Below are 21,006 nucleotides of genomic sequence, written 5' to 3' on the forward strand. Positions count from 1 at the left end.
TCAGTCAGTCAGCGGCAAGACAACATGGAGGTCAGAGCTTTCTGCATCACACTGTGTGAGTACTGTCTGCTTTCCACATCAAAACTCAATGATAACGACTTTATTTACAATTAAAAAGCTCATGCATGTGAAAGTCTTTGAAAGTTATTTAGTGAGTGAAGTTCAATTTAACACGTAAGTATTATTCTTCACCGGCTACGACTTTTAATAATAAATATCTACAAAATCGTGTGCAGCTGTAGGACACGACAACACTTTTATTGATTGGTCCAAAAAACCTTTAAAAAAGGCAACTAGACTTGTAGAATTTTTAAGAAGAAGTTTCAACACTCATCTGAGTAGCTTCTACAGTTCTAGGGGACTAGTTTGAAATTTGAGGTTTAAACAGGAGATTCCTACAGAAACTTGCTTGTTGTGTAAACAACAGGAGGAGTAGGAGTTTCCAATTTAAACCTCAAACTTTCCGGCACTCCCCTAGAACTGAAGAAGCTACTCGGATGAGTAGTGAAACATCTTCTCAACAAATTCTACAACTCCAGTTGCCTTTTTTAAACCTTTTTTTGGATATACCATGACTTGCATGACTTAGAACCTTCACAGACTTTTTATTGATTCATCTATTTTCTTTGCGTCTTCAGTGACTGTGATTATCCTGCTGTGTGCACAGGATCAGGAAGTTGGTGAGTAGATGTTTTGTTGGGCAGTTATATAAAAGACGCAAAAATATCTTGAGATTGGTGTGTTTCATCATCACAGGAGTTCCTCTATTACTTTTCTACTTTTAAATGTTGTAGACGTCATCCAGCAGTTCACAGGAGTAAATGTCTAAACTGAATTTCTCTGTTTTTCTTTGTCTCAGATGCAGCTTTTCTTCGTATCTCTCCAAACAGACTGCAGTTCTTTGAATATGAGTCGGTCACTTTTTACTGTGAGGGAGTCTTTTACTGTGATGCTAAATATGAATTGATTGGGGAGACGCCCTCCTGTTGCACCACTAATAACAGCACATCAAGAGGACCTAACTGCACCATTGAAAGTGTTTATCGAGTGGACACTGGAAAGTATTGGTGTAAGGAAGGAGGAGAGAGAAGAAACATCATCAACATCCATGTCACTTGTATGTTTGTAGTGAGGCAGTGATATTTTGTGATTATCTCAACGTGATTTCAAGATAAATTAAATATGATCGTGTTCTTCAGCTGGTTCTGTGATCCTGGAGAGTCCTGCTCGTCCAGTGATGGAGGGAGAAGATGTGACACTGAGCTGCAGAACCACAACATCTTCCTCCAACATCGCAGCTGATTTCTATAAAGATGGAGTCCACAAGTGGAGAAGCTCCACAGGAAATCTGAGACTCAAAACTGTCTCTATGCTTCATCAAGGACTTTACAAATGTCACGTCTCTGGAGTTGGAGAATCACCACAGAGCTGGCTGTCTGTCAGAGGTGAGATGCGTCAATTTTAAGATTTACGTTGAATAGTGTATACATGTGACGTAAGTTGCTGTTATTATTATTATTTTATTTATCTAACTTTCTTGTCTTCAACTACACCATATTTTCATGAAGAGATGAGTCTTACCTCCTCCTGCAAGTGTAATGGTAAGAAGACTTAATCTGAACTGTCTAATTGTTAAATTACTGCACAAATAACCTGGGAACTGTCCTGTTGGATGCAAGGCCTTTTGAGAGATAAATGGATTGCTCATTGCTTCTTTCACACAACCACTTTCTGTTGTATAATGTCTTTTCTTGTTTACGAAACTCTGACAGTACCACCTCCCTCCTTAGATCACGGCTGTCACATTTACCCCATCCTAAGGACCGTGTTCACCATCGTAATGTTGGCGCTGCTGCTGCTGCTGCTCGGATGTCTTCACTGTGTGTTAGTCAGAGCTATAAAACATGACTCATCTCCAACAGAAGAGAGAGCTGTCTGTTATATTAAAGAAAAAGATGGCCTGGATGACAACCAATAGGAGAATAAAAGCTAGCTTAGTCGCTGAGATTGTGGAGTTAATATTTCATCGTACCTATTCTCACATTTCATCGTTCATGTAGATTTAAGTCCGCTGTTATCAAGCTGCTTTCTATGCTTCTAGACAAAGGGTTAGACACTGTAACTGGATCAGGAAATGAGCGTCTTGCTGAGAAACTTGTCTACCGTGTTTGGTGTTTAAAATAAGCACCGCGTCTGAGCGCTTCTATTAATCGATGATGGTTTGTAGAAACGTGTTAGGTCTGACAGTGTGTCAGTACCATTTGGTGTCTTCTGCTGTTTGAAATTTTGTAAATTCTAAGGAAAAATAAACTTAGAAATGCATTAACATGCTGTTCTTTAATGTGGTGTTTTTTGTTTTTATTTTATTTTCAATGTTGTTTTTAGAGTATTTTAAAAAATAAATAAATTAACCTGAATGGTGCACAGCAGATGAATTAGTGAGGCAGAAGTGACGTAAAGACAAATGGTAAAAGAAAGGATTTAAGAGAAAATGAAATGATATGCTTTATCGATTTAATCCTTTTATTTCAGAAGAAGCTTTTATAGATGAGTCTAGACTGAAGACGGAAGTCTGACAAGTCTCCATTACTGCAGAGACACTTATGAACATGTTATTATATTTATGCAAAGCGTTTCAGTTTTTACACACTATTGGCTAGAAATCTTTTGATTTATAAACTGCTGGTATGCAACGAAATTATTTCCATAAATGTAATATATACAAGTAATGGAGGCCTGTCTACCATCTGCTTTTGGAATCTTGACCAGCCAGGTATAAAAGGAAGTACACTCATAAAATTAAATTAGTTGTGACAAGAGGAGAAATAACCTATGTGGGCAGCTTCCTTCTCTCTATATTCACCACAAAGTCCTTCCCCTGGGCTGAGCTTTCACATTAATTCACGACACTTTCTCTGCTTGCAACCCATCTGTGATCAAAATCTTTTGGTGTCAGACACAAGCAGCCGCCTTCCCAACCGTATGTTTGTGCATGTTTACATTCCTCTTGCCTAACATTACTCTGAACACCATTGTTTATGTGCCTAGCCGCTTTTTGTAAAAACAGGTCTGTAAACTCCTTCAAGCCTTCTTAATCACTTTTCTTTTTAGCTCTTACTCCAAACGTCTTTATTTGACTAAAGTTCATATACTACTTGGGTACATGTCTTTGTTCAATACAAGTTGTCTGTGTTACTCATGCAAACAACTCACTAATAGTCATAATGCCATTTAATTTGTCTTATTCACAACAGTGTAATTTTCAGAGGTGGACAGAGTACACACCTTCACTACTTGAGTAAAAGTACAGATACTCCTTGTCAAATATTACTCCAATACGAGTAAAAGTAGCTTAGTCAAAATATTACTTTAGTAAAGTAGTAAAGTATTTGCTTAAAAAATACTTAAGTAAAAGTATTTAAAAAGTATCTCAGGAAATACAGGAAAGGAAAGTAGCTTTATTGTCATTATACAATCCACTCTACAATCCACAGCCTCACTCTTTCTCTTGCAGACAGCTTCTCTCTCTCTCTCTCTCTCTCTCTCTCTCTCTTTCTCTCTCACACACACACACACACACACACACACACACACACACACCATCACACACACTACAAGCTCATACAATTAAGTTTACAATGTTCATCAGCAATTTAACAAACATTAAGCTAGCTAACATCAGTAGCTACTTTACATACCGCGACATGCTTTTTCAGGTTGGAAGACGTTTTTGTAGGCCGTGATATAATTTGTTCGCGGTAAACACAACAAACATTTAAACTGAAACAAATCAGTTTTTGTGTGTTTCTCCAGGTGTTTCTCCAGTTTCTTCCTGCATTGTATGGATTGTATGGCATGACGTAGTACAGGTACGGCAATACGACTAAGACAAACCACATGCGGATCAGCAGAAACAGTTTATTTTCTCAGAATTTTGAAAAAAAAATGAAAAAAAATCAGCTGACGTAAGCTCAAAAGTAGCTAGTAACGAGAGAATCAACAGAAATGTAGTGGAGTAAAAAGTACAATATTTGTCCTTCAAATGTAGTGGAGTGAAAGTAAAAGTATCCCCCCAAAATAATACTCAAGTAAAGTACAGATACTCAAAAACTGTACTTAAGTACAGTACTCAAGTAAATTTACTTAGTTACTGTCCACCAATGGTAATTTTGAAACTAGAGAAGCTACTCTTTCCGGTGACATAAAGTATCACATAACTGGAGCTAAACAGCTAGACTCAGCCAACAGAGAAAACACCAAAACTTTGACTTGCAAAGTCAACATGGCAGAATTCTTCTCATGACATACAGTATATGAAAAAAACTGTCAACTAATATTGTTTTTATTACCGTTTGTGTCCATTTGAGCTGATTCTCCATCAACTGTGCAACACATTGTGACTTGCCAAACAGAATATGGGCCCTGTGCCTTAATTTCATACATGGTCCTTTGCCTCCGTCTAGTGGGCTGTTGGTGGTACTATAGATAGTATACACACATCCATCTTGTATGAAATGAGATCTTTACGAATCTTATCTTTTTAGGTGCCCTTGTTGTCCTGTCAATCTCTTCCCCTTCTCTGGAAAGTAAATTTAAGTGGTTGCCCGGCTAAAGAACCCTTCGTATCGACCAGTCTTTACACCTTAGCAGTCAAGGTGCCAGTTTCTGATGCAGGACTTGTTAAGGGTCGATTGAGTCAAAAGATGTAGATTTATAAGTCTGTGGAATTTCCCGCTCTTTTTTTTCCCCTGATCTAATTCATCTTGAATTGAAAGAACATTAACAGAATCTCCGGAACAAAAAAGGACAGATGAGAGGAGTTACCTCTCCTGTTTCATATGGATATAATCTAGAAACCTTAATGTTATACTCCATAACGTTTTAAATCTGAGATTCATTCATTCTTCCTTTTCAGAGATACACACATGCAAACATGTGGAACCCTTCTCTCCCCCTCTCACCAGAGTGACCAGAGGAGTTAATCCAGATAAGGGGTCATAAATTCCTCACCTCCCAGAGCAAAATTCTGATATATTCTCCTCTGTATAAGCCAAAGCTTGATACTATGTCCATCGAAATTGTAATAATCTGGCAACTCATATATTGTTTTTCAGGAAGTACATAGGATCACAATAAGATGATTTTGTTCCTTGTACGATAAAGGTTAGACGATCTAGCCCAAATTTACCTTAGCTCCTCTTTAGCTCTTAGTTTCAGTTTTCTTCTTCGTCTTCTTCTATGCATATATTCGTGTTTTTATACTTCATAACTTGTCTGCTCTCTAAGTTTTGCGGCCTATTTAACAACAACTTGGATATTTGTCAGTTTTCAAGCTCTGTTGTGTCTCGTCAAACCTTTTTTCCAACATACAATTTTTGTAGTAAACTTTACTTTAAGTTTTATTTATTCGTTCTATTCTGCCGTTGAAGTACCAAGTAAGAATGCCAACCTCAGTTAACACCGTCATTTTTATAAGTTATTTAGTGTAGTTAGGGACCTTGAGCAAGACTATATCTCTCTTCTACGAATCAAGAAACCAAGACTGTCTCCATAGCAACAACGCTGTTTCAGAGAAGCCGTGACAAACCGATTTCCTCTGTCACCTACAAAGACATTATAAAGTTGCAATCTACTGCCTTCGGCTGTACACCTACAACACTTTCAAGAAAGGCGTCCTTGCTGGGTATCTGAGTTGCAGACCATGCAACAAGTGCCTGTCCCAGAGGAACCAGCTCCATCTGTACAGTGTCGTCACCACCACGTCACATCGGAGCCCGCCAACCCTTTGCCAGCGCCGGGTCCTCTGCTGAGAAATCTCTACAAAAAGTACCTGTTAGCCATGTTAGCTGTTACCTGCTTGAGATCAAGAGTTAGTGCCATTACTGTAAAACTCCCCATTAATATCTTTTAGAGAAGTTTCATCAGATTAGTTATCATAGTAAATCCACTCCAATTAGTTAAGCCGTAATACACTGCCTGGCCAAAAAAAAAACTCATCATCTGGTTTTAACTAAGCAAATAGGTACGGGCCTCCTATTGGATAATTACTGCATGGGTGATTATGGTAGTAGGATGTATCAGTGATGGTGAGGAGGCTGAGTACAGAACTGTGGTGGGAAACTTTGTCACATGGTGCGAGGACAACTTCCTTCAGCTGAATGTGACGAAGACAAAGGAACTGGTTGTGGACATGCGGAGAAAAAAGGCTCCGGTGACCCCTGTTACCATCCGGGGGGCCCAGGTGGACATTGTGGAGGACTACAAGTATCTGGGAGTGTGCATAAACTGGACTGGTCAAAGAACACTGAGGCACTCTACAAGAAGGGACAGAGTTGACTCTACTTTTTGAGGAGACTGAGGTCCTTCAACATCTGTCGGACAATGTTGAGGATGTTCTATGAGTCTGTGGTGGCCAGTGCGCTCCTGTACGCCGTTGCATGCTGGGGCAGCAGGCTGTGAGCGGCAGACGCAAATAGACTCAACAAACTGATCGTCAAGGCCAGTGATGTTGTAGAGGTGGAGCTGGACTCTTTGAACAGTGTCAGAGAGGAGGATGCTGGCAAGAGTTAAGACCATCCTGGACAACTCATCTCACCCACTCCACAACACACTGGTCAGCCTAAGGAGTACCCTTAGTAATAGACTCATTCTACCCAAATGCACCACAGAACGCCACAGGAGGTCTTTCCTGCCTGTGGCCATCAAACTTTATAACTCCTCCCGCTGAGTGTTGGTCACTCTTAACACCTTTAAGACACTGTTAATTTATTTGCAACGTCTTACCTTTGTATATTGTGAATACTTGTGCAATATTGTTTCTTTTACTTTAAATGCATCTTACTTTATTTTTTCATATATTTTTGTATTACTTTTATTCTATTGTATTTGCTCTGTTAACTAGCAACTGTCACTTTATGGGACCAACAGCAACAAAACAATTTCCTTGAAAGATTAATAAAGTATTCTGATTCTGACTGATTCTGATTATCTTTCAGCTGACAACAACTGATGCAATGAGTAGCTTCTCAACAACCATGTCTAAAGACACATCCTGTGGTCGTGGAAAAGATGTTAGTCTGTTTGAGAAGGGTCAAATCATTGGCATGAAACTAGAAACTACTAAAACTGGCTTAAGAACTGTCCAACGCATTATTAAAAACAGGAAGGATGGTGGGGAACCATCGTCTACCAGGATGAAATGTGGTCAAAAAAAAAAGTCCTGATTGATCATGATCGATGATCACTTTAATGTTTGGTAAAATCAAATCGAAGAAAAATAACAGTAGAACTCAGGGCTATGTTTAATAGTGAAAGTAAGAACAATTCCACACGTACAGTGCAAAGAGAACTCAAGGGATTGGGGCTGAACAGCCGTGTAGCCTTAAGAAAACCACTAATCAGTGAGGCTAACTGGAAAAAAAAAAAAATGCTTCACTTTGCTAGGGAGCATAAAGATTGGACTCAGGAGCAATGGAAGAAGGTCATGCGGTCTGATGAGTCCAAATTTACCCTGTTCCAGAGTGATGGGGGCATTAGGGTAAGAAGAGAGGCAGATGAAGTGATGCACCCATCACGCTTGGCGTCTACTGTACAGGCTTGTGGGGGCAGTGCTATGATCTGGGGTTGCTGCGGTTGAGACTGAGGTCAGCTGACTACCTGAATATACTGAATGACCAGGTTTTTGAAAACCAAACTGTGAAAGAGTGGTTCAGGGAGCATGAGACATCATTTTTACACATGGATTGGCCACCACAGAGTCCAGACCTTAACCCCACTGAGAATCTTTGGGATGTGCTGGAGAAGGCTTTGTGCAGTGGTCAGACTCTTCCATCATCAATACAAGATCTTGGTGCAAAATTAATGCAACATTGGATGGAAATAAGTCTTGTGACATTGCAGACGCTTATCGAAACCATGCCATAGTGAATGTATGAGCTAAAGGTGAAATATTAGTGTGTGTGACCTTTTTGGGGGGGCAACTTTTTTTTGGGGCAGGCAGTGTACATCTCCATCCTCCACCATTGCTCCGCAAACACTCCTAATTTGTTATTTCAGGGCTCATTATATCCATTCTATTTGATACACACATATGTACATATATCCTATTAGTACCTCATTTATTCATACAGTAGTTGTCACTTCAGTAAATAAATATTCATTCACACTTGAGAAGTTGCCTGTGACGTCATTTTATGGCAGAGAATTAATGGTATAAATTGTGTTAAGAATTCATTCCTTTAGTTATTAAATATATTTCATCCAAACTGATGAATTGACTTAAACTGCGTTCTTCCTACGATAAAAAGGAAGTGGTGCCCAAACGAAACATTTAAAAGGTATAACAAACCCTACACCTGTTGCTGATGCCTGTTGCTGATGCCTGTTGCTGAAGCTACTGAGTGCGTACGTCTTTTTGTGATTTTTTTTGTCACTTTTTTGTTTCTTATCTTTGACTCTTTGTCAGAAATATAGTACAGCAATGGTTTCTGTGTGCCTTAAAACTTTTCTTTTACTTTTACTACTACTTTTGTTACTTTTTGTAACAGAGTGTTATGCACAAGGTGGCATGGCCATTGTTTACACACATGACCAGCTGTTAGCATTATGTAAACGTGTACTGCCTCCTGGAGATACGGAGGAGGGCTGGAAAGAAAGTGAAGGTAAAGAAGAGGAGATATAAGCCTGCCGTTCCTGCGATTATCATGGGGAACATGCATTCTCTTCCACACAAGATGGACGAACTGGTGGTGCTGATCGAGACCCAGAGGGAATTCTGGGAGTGCAGCTTATTGAGTTTTACATGACATGGCTGCACTTGCACATCCCGGACCACAGCGTTGCAACACCTGGCTTAGTGACTGTGCAGGCGGACAGAGACATGACTGCTAGCGGTAAGAAGAGGGGATGCGGGATTGCGCTGTATGTGAACGAGTGGAGGTGCAATCCCGGACACATCTGTGAAGGAACATATGTGTATCCCGAACGTGGAACTGCTGGCTGTAGGGTTGCGTCCCTATTATTTGCAGAGGGAGTTCATGTCCACCATTGTGATCACCATCTACATCCCCCCATCAGCTGAGGCCGAAGTGGCTGCTGACGTCATCAACACCACCATCTCTCATCTGCAGATGCAGCAGCCAGACACCTTTTACTTTAATCATGTCACCTTCAACAGAACTTCACCCAGTATGTGGATTTCCACACCTGTGACAACAAAACCCTGGACCTGCTGTATCCAGATGCACTCAATGCATACAGTACCACTGCCTTTCCCGCCGGACAGGGCGTGACAGCTTTCTCCCGTTCACTCCAAAGTATGTCTCTCTTGTTCAACGGCAGCCTGTTCCCAGAAAGACTGTAGGGAGTGTGGACACAGGAGGCTGAGGAGGCCATGAAGGACTGCTTTGAGTACACTGACTAGGGGGGACTCTGTCAGCCTCATGGGGAGGACATCAGCAACATGATTGACTGCATCACGGAATACATCAAATTCTGTGAGAATACCGTCATGCCCTCCCACACTGCTCGTTGTTTCTCCAACAACGAGCAGTGGATTACTAGTGATCTGAAGACTCTGCTGAATGACAAGAGGAGAGCCTTCAGGTCTGGAGACTAGGAGGAGCCAAGGAGGGTACAGCACCAATGGCAGGACAAGCTAAGGGAGTGTGAAGACTCCTACAGGAGGTAGTTGGACGCCAAACTTCGCTTTCAAGAGGAATCTGGCTTTGTGAAACTCAATGTGGGTACTTTGGTTTTGTCCAAATGGAGAGTCGGTCTGGTTCTTCTTCTTTTTTTTTTTACTAGAACCCTTGTAGAATATGTGTGCTTTGTGGTATTTTGCTATATACTCTGTGTCTACTCAGTTCTCATCAAGGGGTTGCTGACTGAGTTGAGAATGATATCATTGCTATCAGGGTTTTTCTACTATCTAATCCAGAAGACATTTTAAATTTTGACTTTTAAGGCATGTTTCACCTCCAGCACTCTGGGGACTCAGTGGTTAAATATATGCACTGTTTTTAAGATGGACTTTAGAATTTGTGCCAATAAGTGTATGTGAAACTGCTAATAAACCACAAACCAATGTAGGACAGGAAACTTCAGATTTGCATTGAACGCTTTTTGGCTGATTCGCTCTGCCACCGCTCTTAGCACCACCCACTGATGTTTAGGCCATTTCCACCACTTCTGCTTCTCAGAAATCTGCCACACAGGAAAAGATCACTTCTCATTTTATGCTTCACTCTGATGTTCAGTCAGTCAGTGGCAAGACAACATGGAGGTCAGAGCTTTCTGCATCGCACTGTGTGAGTACTGGCTCTTTTCCAGATTAAAACTTAATGATAAAGACTTTATTTACGATTAAAACATGACCGTGAACATGAAAGTGAATGTTTGAATGTTATTTAGTAAGGGAATTTAAATTTAGCTCTTTTTATTTGAGTATTATTCTTCACCAGCTACGACATTAAATAGAAACTATGCTCAACATTGTAAGCAGTTGTAGGAGACGACAAAACTTTTATTGATTGGTCTATTTTCTTTGCGTCTTCAGTGACTGTGACGATCCTGCTGTGTGCACAGGACCAGGAAGTTGGTGAGTAGAGGTTTCGCTGGGCAGTTGAAGAAAAGAGGCAAAAATATCTTGAGATTGATGTGTTTAATCATCACAGGAGTTCCTCTATTACTTTTTTACTTTTAAATGTTGTAGAAGTCATCCAGCAGTTCACAGGAGTAAATGTCTAAACTGAATTTCTCTGTTTTTCTTTGTCTCAGATGCAGCTTTTCCTCGCATCTCTCCAAACAGACTGCAGTTCTTTGAATATGAGTCAGTCACTTTATACTGTGAGGGAGTCTTTTACTGTGATGTTGAAGATAAATTGACTGGGGAGACGCCCTCGTGTTGCACCACTAATGACAGAACATCAAGAGGACCTAACTGCACCATTACAAATCTTTATCCAGATGATTCTGGAAAGTATTGGTGTGAGGAAGGAGGAGAGAGAAGAAACATCATCAGCATCACTGTCTCTTGTATGTTTGCAGTGAGGCAGTGATATTTTGTGATTATCTCAACATGATTTCAAGATAAATTAAATATGATTGTGTTCTTCAGCTGGTTCTGTGATCCTGGAGAGTCCTGCTCATCCTGTGATGAAGGGAGAAGATGTGACTCTGAGCTGCAGAACTAAAGTATCTTCCTCCAACATCAGAGCTGATTTCTATAAAGATGGAGTCCACAAGTGGAGAAGCTCCACAGGAAATCTGAGACTCAAAACAGTCTCCATGCTTGATCAAGGACTCTACAAATGTCATATCTCTGGAGTTGGAGAATCACCACAGAGCTGGCTGTCTGTTGGAGGTGAGACATAGTAGTCAAAGTAAGGTGAAAGTAAGATTCATGAAGCATTGATCACGTATGTGTTTAAACTCTCAAACAATTCCCATCTCCTTAACTTTCAGCTTTTCCTTCCGTTGATACAGAAGATCACAAAGACTCTAATCCTGCCTCCTCTTCCTCCGTAAGCACACCATGGATCATCATCTCCGTCTTATTGATGCTCTTGTTGGTTGCTGGACTTCTTCATCTACTTCGTCTAATCTACTTTGGCAGAGGTGAAGAACATAACTTGAACTTTACTCAGTACGATTCTTCCATGTACACAAAAGTCACGGAGGAGTTCCTCAGGATTCTGTGCTAGGGCCAAAGCTTACAATATAAATGCTTCCGTCGGGTAATAATCACCACACAACTTTCCAAATAAAATGAACTTCCCTCTTGTGGATATATATATATATATACATATATATATATATATATATATATATATATATTAGGGATGCAAATTATCGAGTAATTCATTAATCGATAGTTGTTTCATCTTATCGATCGATGATCGATTAATTGATAAGCGGCAATTTTTCTGAGAGGCTGAATTTCCCTCTGAATAGGTTCTATCTACAGAATATGTTTGATATGCTACCAAAATGTTATTCCCTGCCCTCAAGTAAGCTCAGAAAAAATCTTTAATTGATTATAAAATAATTAGTATAGTAACACAAACTACAGCTAATCTGCACAAAAAGTTATATTTTAAATGAATAGCTTATAAATAGAACACTTATACACTGACTTGTAACCAAAACAGTCACAAGAAACAGTGAAGCAATTACATGCAATTACAAGCAATTACAATTACATAAAAATATACTTGGTGATGCATGATGTCCACTTCATTGGACACATGATTAAATGTATTTTTCTACATATTGGAAGTAAAAATTTCATATTCCAAACGGATAAAATGCTTCCTTAGGTAAAAAAAAAAAAAAAAAAAAAAATATGATGATTTACAGTAACATCTATGTGGTTCTTCAAGAATAGAAGCTTTGACAGGATATACCAGCAGTGGTCAGCACGGATGGCTTTTTAGCGGCCACGTTGGATTCAGAGGAAGTTTACTTGCAGTTACACCGACTCACCACTGAAAAGACCCTAATAGAGTAGGGCAGCAGAGAGCACTCTAGAGGCTGATATGCAGTTCCACCGTAGAAACCATTGCATTAAAGAGAAAATTACTTTTTAGTAGCTGTCCACTGTTGTGACCGCTATGCACGAGAGGGCTAATTAAAGATTTATTCTGAGCTTACTTGAGCGCAGGGAATAACATTTTGGTAGCATATCAAACATATTCTGAACCACTCGCTGTAGCACGGCTGAATGTGACATATTTAGGTGGTAATTTAACGAAGTTGTGGAGTTGTTGTACTTTAAAATACTTCCACATATTGTGCATTTGGCGTCGTTGTCGTCATTGACCAACTTTTGCCCTCTTCATCCTGTCAGTGTACCGCTTCTCGTTTGTCTGTTGTTGTCGTCGTCAGAGCCCTGCTTCACTTGTGTTCCCGCGTGTGCGTCAAGTACGTCTGGCGTCAAGAGCGCCCCCACGAGGACTGCCGGGGAATTACGGGTTCAAAATGCAATTAATTGCAATTAATTAATTTTAATCGAGTAATTTCTTATCGACAATTAATCGATAATCGATTAATTGCTTGCATCCCTAATATATATATATATATATATATATATTGTTTTGTTTTCCAGTCTCTGTACAGGCCAGTGCAGCTGAAGCAAGCCCAGCAATGTTTGCTACTGCAACAAAGAACAGGAAGAAGAAAGGTATTTCCTCTAACCTAATATTATTTTGGCCCAGACCACAGTTAGCATGCTACTCAGCATTTACATTGTTTGTCGTGACGATGCTTGTGTTAACTTTAGCATCCTGCATAATCAAATCCACAGCGTCAGATTGAACAAGCTTCACATGGATGCCGGTAAAACTTGAGACTTATATTTAACTATTTAAGTTATGTAGAATATTTTTTCTATGTGAAACTTGCATTTTTTGATCTAAAACACAAGTTATCAACATCTAATTAGAATACAAAATATGGAAGAAGCCACAGCTCCAAAGAGATGTGTGACACTTTGGGAAATATGCTTGTTGAATGTTAACTGCAGCCTGGTGGTGTGTAGCTTAGCTTAGCATAAATACCAATGACAGCAAGCTTATAAAGAGAAGTTGTGATTTTAAAAACTTGCAGAACGAATCCTGTAAAAGAGATTTTAAGTTGATATGTTTCAGCTGTGATTGTTTCTTTCTCTCAGATGAAAATGGAGATTTGCCCGTTTATCACGCTTTGGGCCAGAGTGGCGCTCCACATCCACAGCTAGGTCAGAATTAAAATTATTCATAATATTGTTAATCCCAGTATCTGTGAATGATTTATTGTTCTAATTAAAAAGACACAGTAGTAGGGAATATTTCATTTGTCTTCAAAGCAGCAGAGTCCAGAGTTCCCTCACCGACCCCAGACAGCATTGACAATGAAGTCTACTATTCTACAATTCAGGATGTAAGTCAAATACATACGAATACATTTAAGTGGTTTGAGGTGTTCAGTATTTTTCCTGGTAGAGGGGTAAGGGTAGAGATTTGACTTCTTTATAAAATCTACAACTTGCATCATACTTGTCTTCTATATCCTGTCTGTTACAGGTTGCTGAATGCTGACTGAAAAGAGGAGCTTCATGAAAACCAGGAAGTGACCTAGTTAGGGCCAGTATTGCTCTTGTTATTGTACAAGCAAAAAAAAGAAAAAAGAAAAGTTAACATTCTTTTGACCTCAGGTCTGTTTGCTGCATATCAAATTTAAAATAGTTTCTGTGCAAAAACAAACGTGCAGAGTTTGACATTGTGTGTGCTTTAACCAACACATCAGAGAAGTTTCGGTTGATTTTCATCAGGCAGTTTAATCAACTTGTTCCATCAGCTTTGTCTGTTCACACAGTTGCTCACCAGATGAGCACTGCTGCTGCTTCTAAACGGGCTGCGGTTAGCTGCATATCTGAGGGTGTTGCATTGCTTTTTTTTAAGTGTGAGGTCAGCACTGAGACAAGAGTTTCTTGTGTTTCACCAATAAGAATAAAAGTCATGTTCTACACGTCAGAGCTTCCGTTTGAGTTTGTTCTGTGGTACAAAATGTCAGCGTTTTCTGACGTGTCATGATAATTATCTGTGCCGATGCACTAGCTCCCATTGCAGGCAATGCGCCTGCCTGTGCATGGCACATATATTACTATTGCTCGCGTTTATTATCTGTGCCGATGCACTAGCGCCTGCCTGTGCATGGCACATATATTACTATTGCTCGCGTTTATTATTATCTGTGCCGATGCACTAGCTCCCATTGCAGGCAATGGGAGCTAGTGCGCCTGCCTGTGCATGGCACATATATTACTATTGCTTTGCGTTTATTATCTGCGCCTGCCTGTGCATGGCACATATATTACTATTGCTCGAGCTTAATTTTCTTCCGCCTTCTTCCGTAGTTTTTCGGTTCGCTACTCCTCCCAGAGTTCTTAAAAAAAATAGACAAATTGTATATCCAGACGTGCGTCTTAATCGGGACAAGTGTGCTATGACTTTTCTAAGCGATCCTTCCAACGGGGTGAGAATAATCGGGCCAAAAGCGGGCGTTTCGGCCCATTGAAATGAATGGAAAAGCCCGAAAAAAACGCCAACATTCCAAAATGTCCTGCTTCCCTTTGTCCAGCGATTACTCGGCCGTGCTTTGGAGTAGAAAAATGCTTGGAAGTTTGTACGAGGCACGGGAAGTGTAGCTTTTTAGTCCTGAAAACGGCGTTTCGATACCTTTTACGGTTTGGTCAGGGTCGCAGTTTACGTTTTGGGGAAATTTTGGAAAAAAATTAAAAAATCATCGTTTATAATGGATCTCTATGGCCACACTCTGGCGCTCACTCTAACTTCAGAGTTTCGTCGAAATTCTGAAAATAAAAAGGTTCAATCTTACGGGGTGGCCACAGTTTTTGAGGTCCAGAGATAAAAAGTACATAAAAACGTAGGGATTTTTGTTGGCTTTCAGATGGTGTGGGTTTTATTTGTGTGGGACGTACGGTTTGGGCAGGAGGTTCCTCCAAGCGAGGAGTGCGCCGATCAGTTTTCGAATTTTTCCCCATGTGTGTGTATGTGGAAAGCGAGAGGGATTTTTCGACGATTTTTCGTGTCGCATACTTTTTTTTCTAAAACGACTACGGCCACAATTTTCGCAGTAGGCGCGTGGGAACAACACTAAATTGTAGAAAACCCTCGGCTGACGCTCACAATGTGTTCGTTTTCCCGATAGGACTTGTAGTTTTTGATTTATGAGCATTTGTTCGGACCCCTAATCCTAGGGTCCAGTTTTTTTTGGACCTCCCTCTCACTCAGGCAGGGGTGAGAGGCAGAAGGAGACTCCAGCAGCAGGTGGCCCTGGTAGCCATGACAACGGACCCTAACGAGCTCACACACGCAGCAGAAGAGGAGCACATTCACACAGACACAGAGTGCCAAAACATTATGACCAATCCTGACGAGCAGACTCAGCACAGGTGCACACAGAAAGTGGAGGGAAAAGGGTTCTCAGTGGATAACAGGATCTGCCAAAACATTAAAACCCCTCAAACCATGACTGCAGTACTGTAGGGAGCCAGAACCTGACACTATGACCCCCCCCCCCACTCCAAACCCCCACCTCTCCTCCCACTATAGCATTACAGACACAGACTGCCAAAACATTATGACCCCTCAACCCATTACAGGACTATAGTTGGGTGGCAGAATCACACTATGACCCCCCCCCCCCCAAATCCATTTTAGCATTACAGTAATAGACTGCCAAAACATTATGACCCCCTTAACCCATTACAGGACTATAGTTGGGTGGCAGAATCTGACACTATGACCCCCCCCCCCCCCCCCCCCACTCCATTTAAGCATTACAGTAATAGACTGCCAAAACATTATGACCACTTAACCCATTATAGGACTATAGTAGGGTGGCACAATCTGACACTATGACCCCCCCCCCCCCCCCCCCACTCCATTTTAGCATTACAGTAATAGACTGCCAAAATATTATGACTACTTAACTCATTACAGGACTATAGTAGGGTGGCACAATCTGACACTATGACCCCCCCCCCCCCCCCCCCGACTCAGTAATGGACTGCCAAAACATTATGACCCTCAACCCATTACAGGACTATAGTTGGGCTGCAGAATCTGACACTATGACCCCCCCCCCACTCCATTTTAGCATTACAGTAATAGACTGCCAAAACATTATGACCACTTAACCCATTACAGGACTATAGTAGGGTGGCACAATCTGACACTATGACCCCCCTCCACTCCATTTAAGCATTACAGTAATACACTGCCAAAACATTATGACCCCTCAACCCATTACAGGACTATAGTTGGGCTGCAGAATCTGACACTATGACCACTATGACCCCCCTCCACTCCATTTAAGCATTACGGTAATAGACTGCCAAAACATTATGACCACTTAACCCATTACAGGACTATACCCCTCTCTCTCCCCCCCTCAGTTGTAATTTCTAGAATTATCTATGTGTTCAGTGTTTGTGCCCAACATAGCTGCACTGCTAATATATGTTAACTATTAGCCGACCAATGACTTAGCCGGCAGCTAACCTTCCAGCATAGCTCATGTATGTTAGCAAGCTAGCGGGGCTAGCTGCGAGCTAACTGGCGGGGCTAGCCTCGGGCAGCTAACCTTCGCTGCAGCTAACCTTCGCTGCAGCTAACCCTGCTTGTCACAGTCATCACCACGCACACTTGAAACTGGACGTCAGCATCATCGGCACAGTCAAAATTTCCGCAGGAATTTTCTAGTTATTCTTATTTATCTTCCGTAATTTTTCGGTTCGCTTCTCCTCCCAGAGTTCTTAAGAAAAATGGACAAATTGTATATCCAGACGTGCGCCTTGATCGGGACAAGTGTGCTATGACTTTTCTAAGCGATTCTTCCAACGGGGCGAGAATAATCGGGCAAAAGGCGGGCGTTTTGGCCCATTGAAATGAATGGAGAAGCCCGAAAAAAAGCGCCAACATTCCGAAATGTCAAGGTTTGCTTTGCCGAGCGATTACTTGGCCGTGCTTCAGAGTAGAAAAATGCTTGGAAGTTTGTACGAGGCACGGGAAGTGGGGCTTTCTTTTCCTGAAAACGGCGTTTCGATAGCTTTTACGGTTTGGTCAGGGTCGCAGTTTACGTTTTGGAGAAATTTTGGAAAAAAAACGTCAGAAATTATCGTTTATAATGGATCTCTATGGCCACACTCTGGCGCTCACTCTAGCTTCAGAGTTTCGTCGAAATTCTGAAAAAAAAAAGGTTCAGTCCTACGGGGTGGCCACAGTTTTTGAGGTAGAGAGATGAAAAATACATAAAAACGTAGGGATTTTTGTTGGCTTTCAGATTGGTGTGGGACTTACGGTTTGGACTCGAGGCTCCTCCGAGCGAGGAGTGCGCCGACCAGTTTTCTAATTTTTCCCCATGTGTGTGTATGTGGAAAGCGAGAGGGATTTTTCGACGATTTTTCGAGTCGCATATTTTTTTTCTAAAACGACTACGGCCACAATTTTCGCAGTAGGCGCATGGGAACAACACTAAATTGTAGAAAAACCCTCGGCTGACGCTCACAATGTGTTCGTTTTCCCGATAGGACTTGTAGTTTTTGATTTATGAGCATTTGTTCGGAGGACAAATCCTAGGGTCCAGTTTTTTTGGACCTCCCTCTCACTCAGTCAGGGGTGAGAGGCAGAAGGAGACTTCAGCAGCAGGTGGACCTGGTAGCCATGACAACCGGACCCTAACGAGCTCACACACGCAGCAGAAGAGGAGCACATTCACACAGACACCGAGTGCCAAAACATTATGACCAATCCTGACGAGCAGGCTCAGCACAGGTGCACACAGAAAGTGGAGGGAAAAGGGTTCTCAGTGGATAACAGGTTCTGCCACAACATTAAAACCCTTCAAACCATTACTGCAGTACTGTAGGGAGCCAGAACCTGACACTATGACCCCCCCCCACCTCCCCTCCCACTATAGCATTACAGACACAGACTGACAAAACATTATGACCCCTCAACCCATTACTGGACTATAGTAGGGTGGCAGAATCTGACACTATGACCCCCCCCCCCCCCCCACTCCATTTTAGCATTACAGTAATAGACTGCCAAAACATTATGACCCCCTAAACCCATTACTGGACTATAGTAGGGACCCAGAACCTGACACTATGACCCCCCCCCCCCACTCCAACCCCCCCACCTCCCCTCCCACTATAGCATTACAGACACAGACTGACAAAACATTAGGGACTCTCAGACCATTACAATGGGGAGGCAGAACACTCCATGACCCTCTCCCTCCCTCTCTCCCTCCTTCCCTCTCTCTCTCCCTCTCTCTCCCTATCCCTCCTTCGCTCTCTCTCTCTCTCCCTCTCTCCCTCCATCCCTCTCTCTCTCCCTCTCTTCCTCCCTCCTTCCTCTGTTGGTGCTACCACTTTATTAGGTAAGTAAATTTGTAGAATTATTTATATGTTAAGTGTTTGTGCCCAACATAGCTGAACTGTTAATAGAAGTTAACTACTAGCCGCCCAATGTTTTAGCCTTAGGCTAGCCTTCCAGCATAGCTCATGTATGTTAGCGAGCTAGCGGAGCTAGCCGCTAGCTAACCGCGGCGGACTCAACCGCGGAGTTAGCCTCCAGCTAACGGCGAGCTAGCCTCGAGCTAACCGCGAGCTAACCGGGTATTAACCGCGGACCCGCGGGACTTAACCGCGAGTTAGCCGTGGGAGTTAGCCGTGAGCTAACGCGGAGGCTAGTGGGGCTAGCCTCCGGCTAATTCGCTGCGTTGCTCGCGGGAGCTTATCACAGTCATCAAACCGGCACTTAAGTTAAAACATGATGTTGAAGTTTTACATTTTAAAGGGAAGATATTTTTAAATAAAACTGTGTCAAACTGAAAAATATATTATTCCACCACATAAAGTACGAAACGTTTATGGCTTGTAACAACATTAATGACATTTTATATATAATTGAAGTAATTTAATATTATATGATGTTTTTAATTAAATAAATAATGAGCTGTTGAACACTCATAAGAGTTATATTAAGTATGTTATATAACATTTTGTGGGTATTGTGAAGCTATCTAGTAGCTGTACTGTGTTGTTTGAAGTCTGGGGATCCTAGTGAGGACAGGCCTCTTAAAGGTGGGGGTGTGACGATCCCTCCCACTCTCTTCCTTATTTGATGCTGGCTTTCAGGTGGAGCTGGGAGGGGTCTGCTGCATGTACCTGCCCTTGTGGACTCGGTTTGTAGAAGGGCATAAAGGACGACCCTTCTCAGTGTCTCTCTCTCTCAGCCAGGCCTACTGCATCCTCATCATCCTGTTTGGTTTGTTGTACCCTGCATGACATCAAACTCACACCCATCCAGTCACTTTGAGCCTAGCAGCCAGGCCTTTACACCACGCACACTTGAAACTGGACGTCAACATCATCGGCACAGTCAAAATTTCCGCAGGAATTTTCTAGTTATCTGTGCCGATGCACTAGCTCCCATTGCAGGCAATGGGAGCTAGTGCATGCACAGGCAGGCACAGCCTGCCTGTGCATGGCACATATATTACTATTGCTCGCGTTTATTATTCTTATATTTCTTCCGTAGTTTTTCGGTTCGCTTCTCCTCCCAGAGTTCTTAAAAAAAATAAACAAATTGTATATCCAGACGTGCGCCTTAATCGGGACAAGTGTGCTATGACTTTTCTAAGCGATTCGTCCAACGGGGCGAGAATAATCGGGCAAAAAGCGGGCGTTTTGGCCCATTGAAATGAATGGAGAAGCCCGAAAAAAGCGGCAACATTCCGAAATCTCCTGCTTCGCTTTGCCGAGCGATTACTCGGCCGTGCTTCGGAGTAGGAAAATGCTTGGAAGTTTGTACGAGGCACGGGAAGTTTAGCTGTTTAGTCCTGAAAACGGCGTTTCGATACCTTTTACGGTTTGGTCAGGGTCGCAGTTTACGTTTTGGAGAAATTTTGGAAAAAACGTCAGAAATCATCGTTTATAATGGATCCCTATGGCCCACTCTAACCGTCACTCTAACTTCAGATTTTCTTCGAAATTCTAAAAAAAAAAGTTTCTCTCTGATCCTGTGGCCACAGTATTTGAGGTACAGAGATAAAAAATACATAAAAACGTAGGGATTTTTGTTGGCTTTCAGATGGTGTGGGTTTTATTTGTGTGGGATGTACGGTTTGGGCTCGAGGTTCCTCCGAGCGAGGAGTGCGCCGTTCAGTTTTCGAATTTTTCCCCATGTGTGTGTATGTGAAAAGCGAGAACGATTTTCCGACGATTTTTCTCGTCGCATGCTTTTTTTCTAAAACGACTACGGACACAATTTTCGCAGTACGCGCGTGGGAACAACACTAAATTGTAGAAAACCCTCGGCTGACGCTCACAATGTGCTCGTTCTTTCGATAGGACTTGTAGTTTTTGAGAAATAAGCATTTGTTCGGAGGGCAAATCCTAGGGTACAGGAGAAGTATATGTGCGGCGTGTAGTCG

General features: G+C 41.8%; 2 protein-coding genes across 2 annotated transcripts; both read left to right on the forward strand.

Annotated features, from left to right (window-relative positions):
* Positions 1-24: 24 nt before the first annotated feature.
* LOC311492427 (uncharacterized protein) lies at positions 25-9,616 on the forward strand (the record flags this gene model as incomplete). Its single annotated transcript, XM_084550707.1, has 7 exons — positions 25-55; positions 639-680; positions 860-1,117; positions 1,200-1,445; positions 8,733-8,891; positions 9,004-9,206; positions 9,437-9,616. The coding sequence occupies 7 exons, from the start codon at positions 25-27 to the stop codon at positions 9,614-9,616; spliced, it is 1,119 nt and encodes a 372-aa protein (XP_084406833.1).
* A 660-nt stretch (positions 9,617-10,276) lies between these two features.
* LOC311492436 (high affinity immunoglobulin gamma Fc receptor I-like) lies at positions 10,277-11,702 on the forward strand (the record flags this gene model as incomplete). Its single annotated transcript, XM_084550717.1, has 5 exons — positions 10,277-10,307; positions 10,556-10,597; positions 10,777-11,034; positions 11,117-11,362; positions 11,464-11,702. The coding sequence occupies 5 exons, from the start codon at positions 10,277-10,279 to the stop codon at positions 11,700-11,702; spliced, it is 816 nt and encodes a 271-aa protein (XP_084406843.1).
* Positions 11,703-21,006: the final 9,304 nt, after the last annotated feature.

The sequence above is a fragment of the Chelon labrosus genome (genome assembly GCF_963514085.1).
Source record: "Chelon labrosus genome assembly, chromosome: 1".
Taxonomy (NCBI): Eukaryota; Metazoa; Chordata; class Actinopteri; order Mugiliformes; family Mugilidae; genus Chelon; species Chelon labrosus.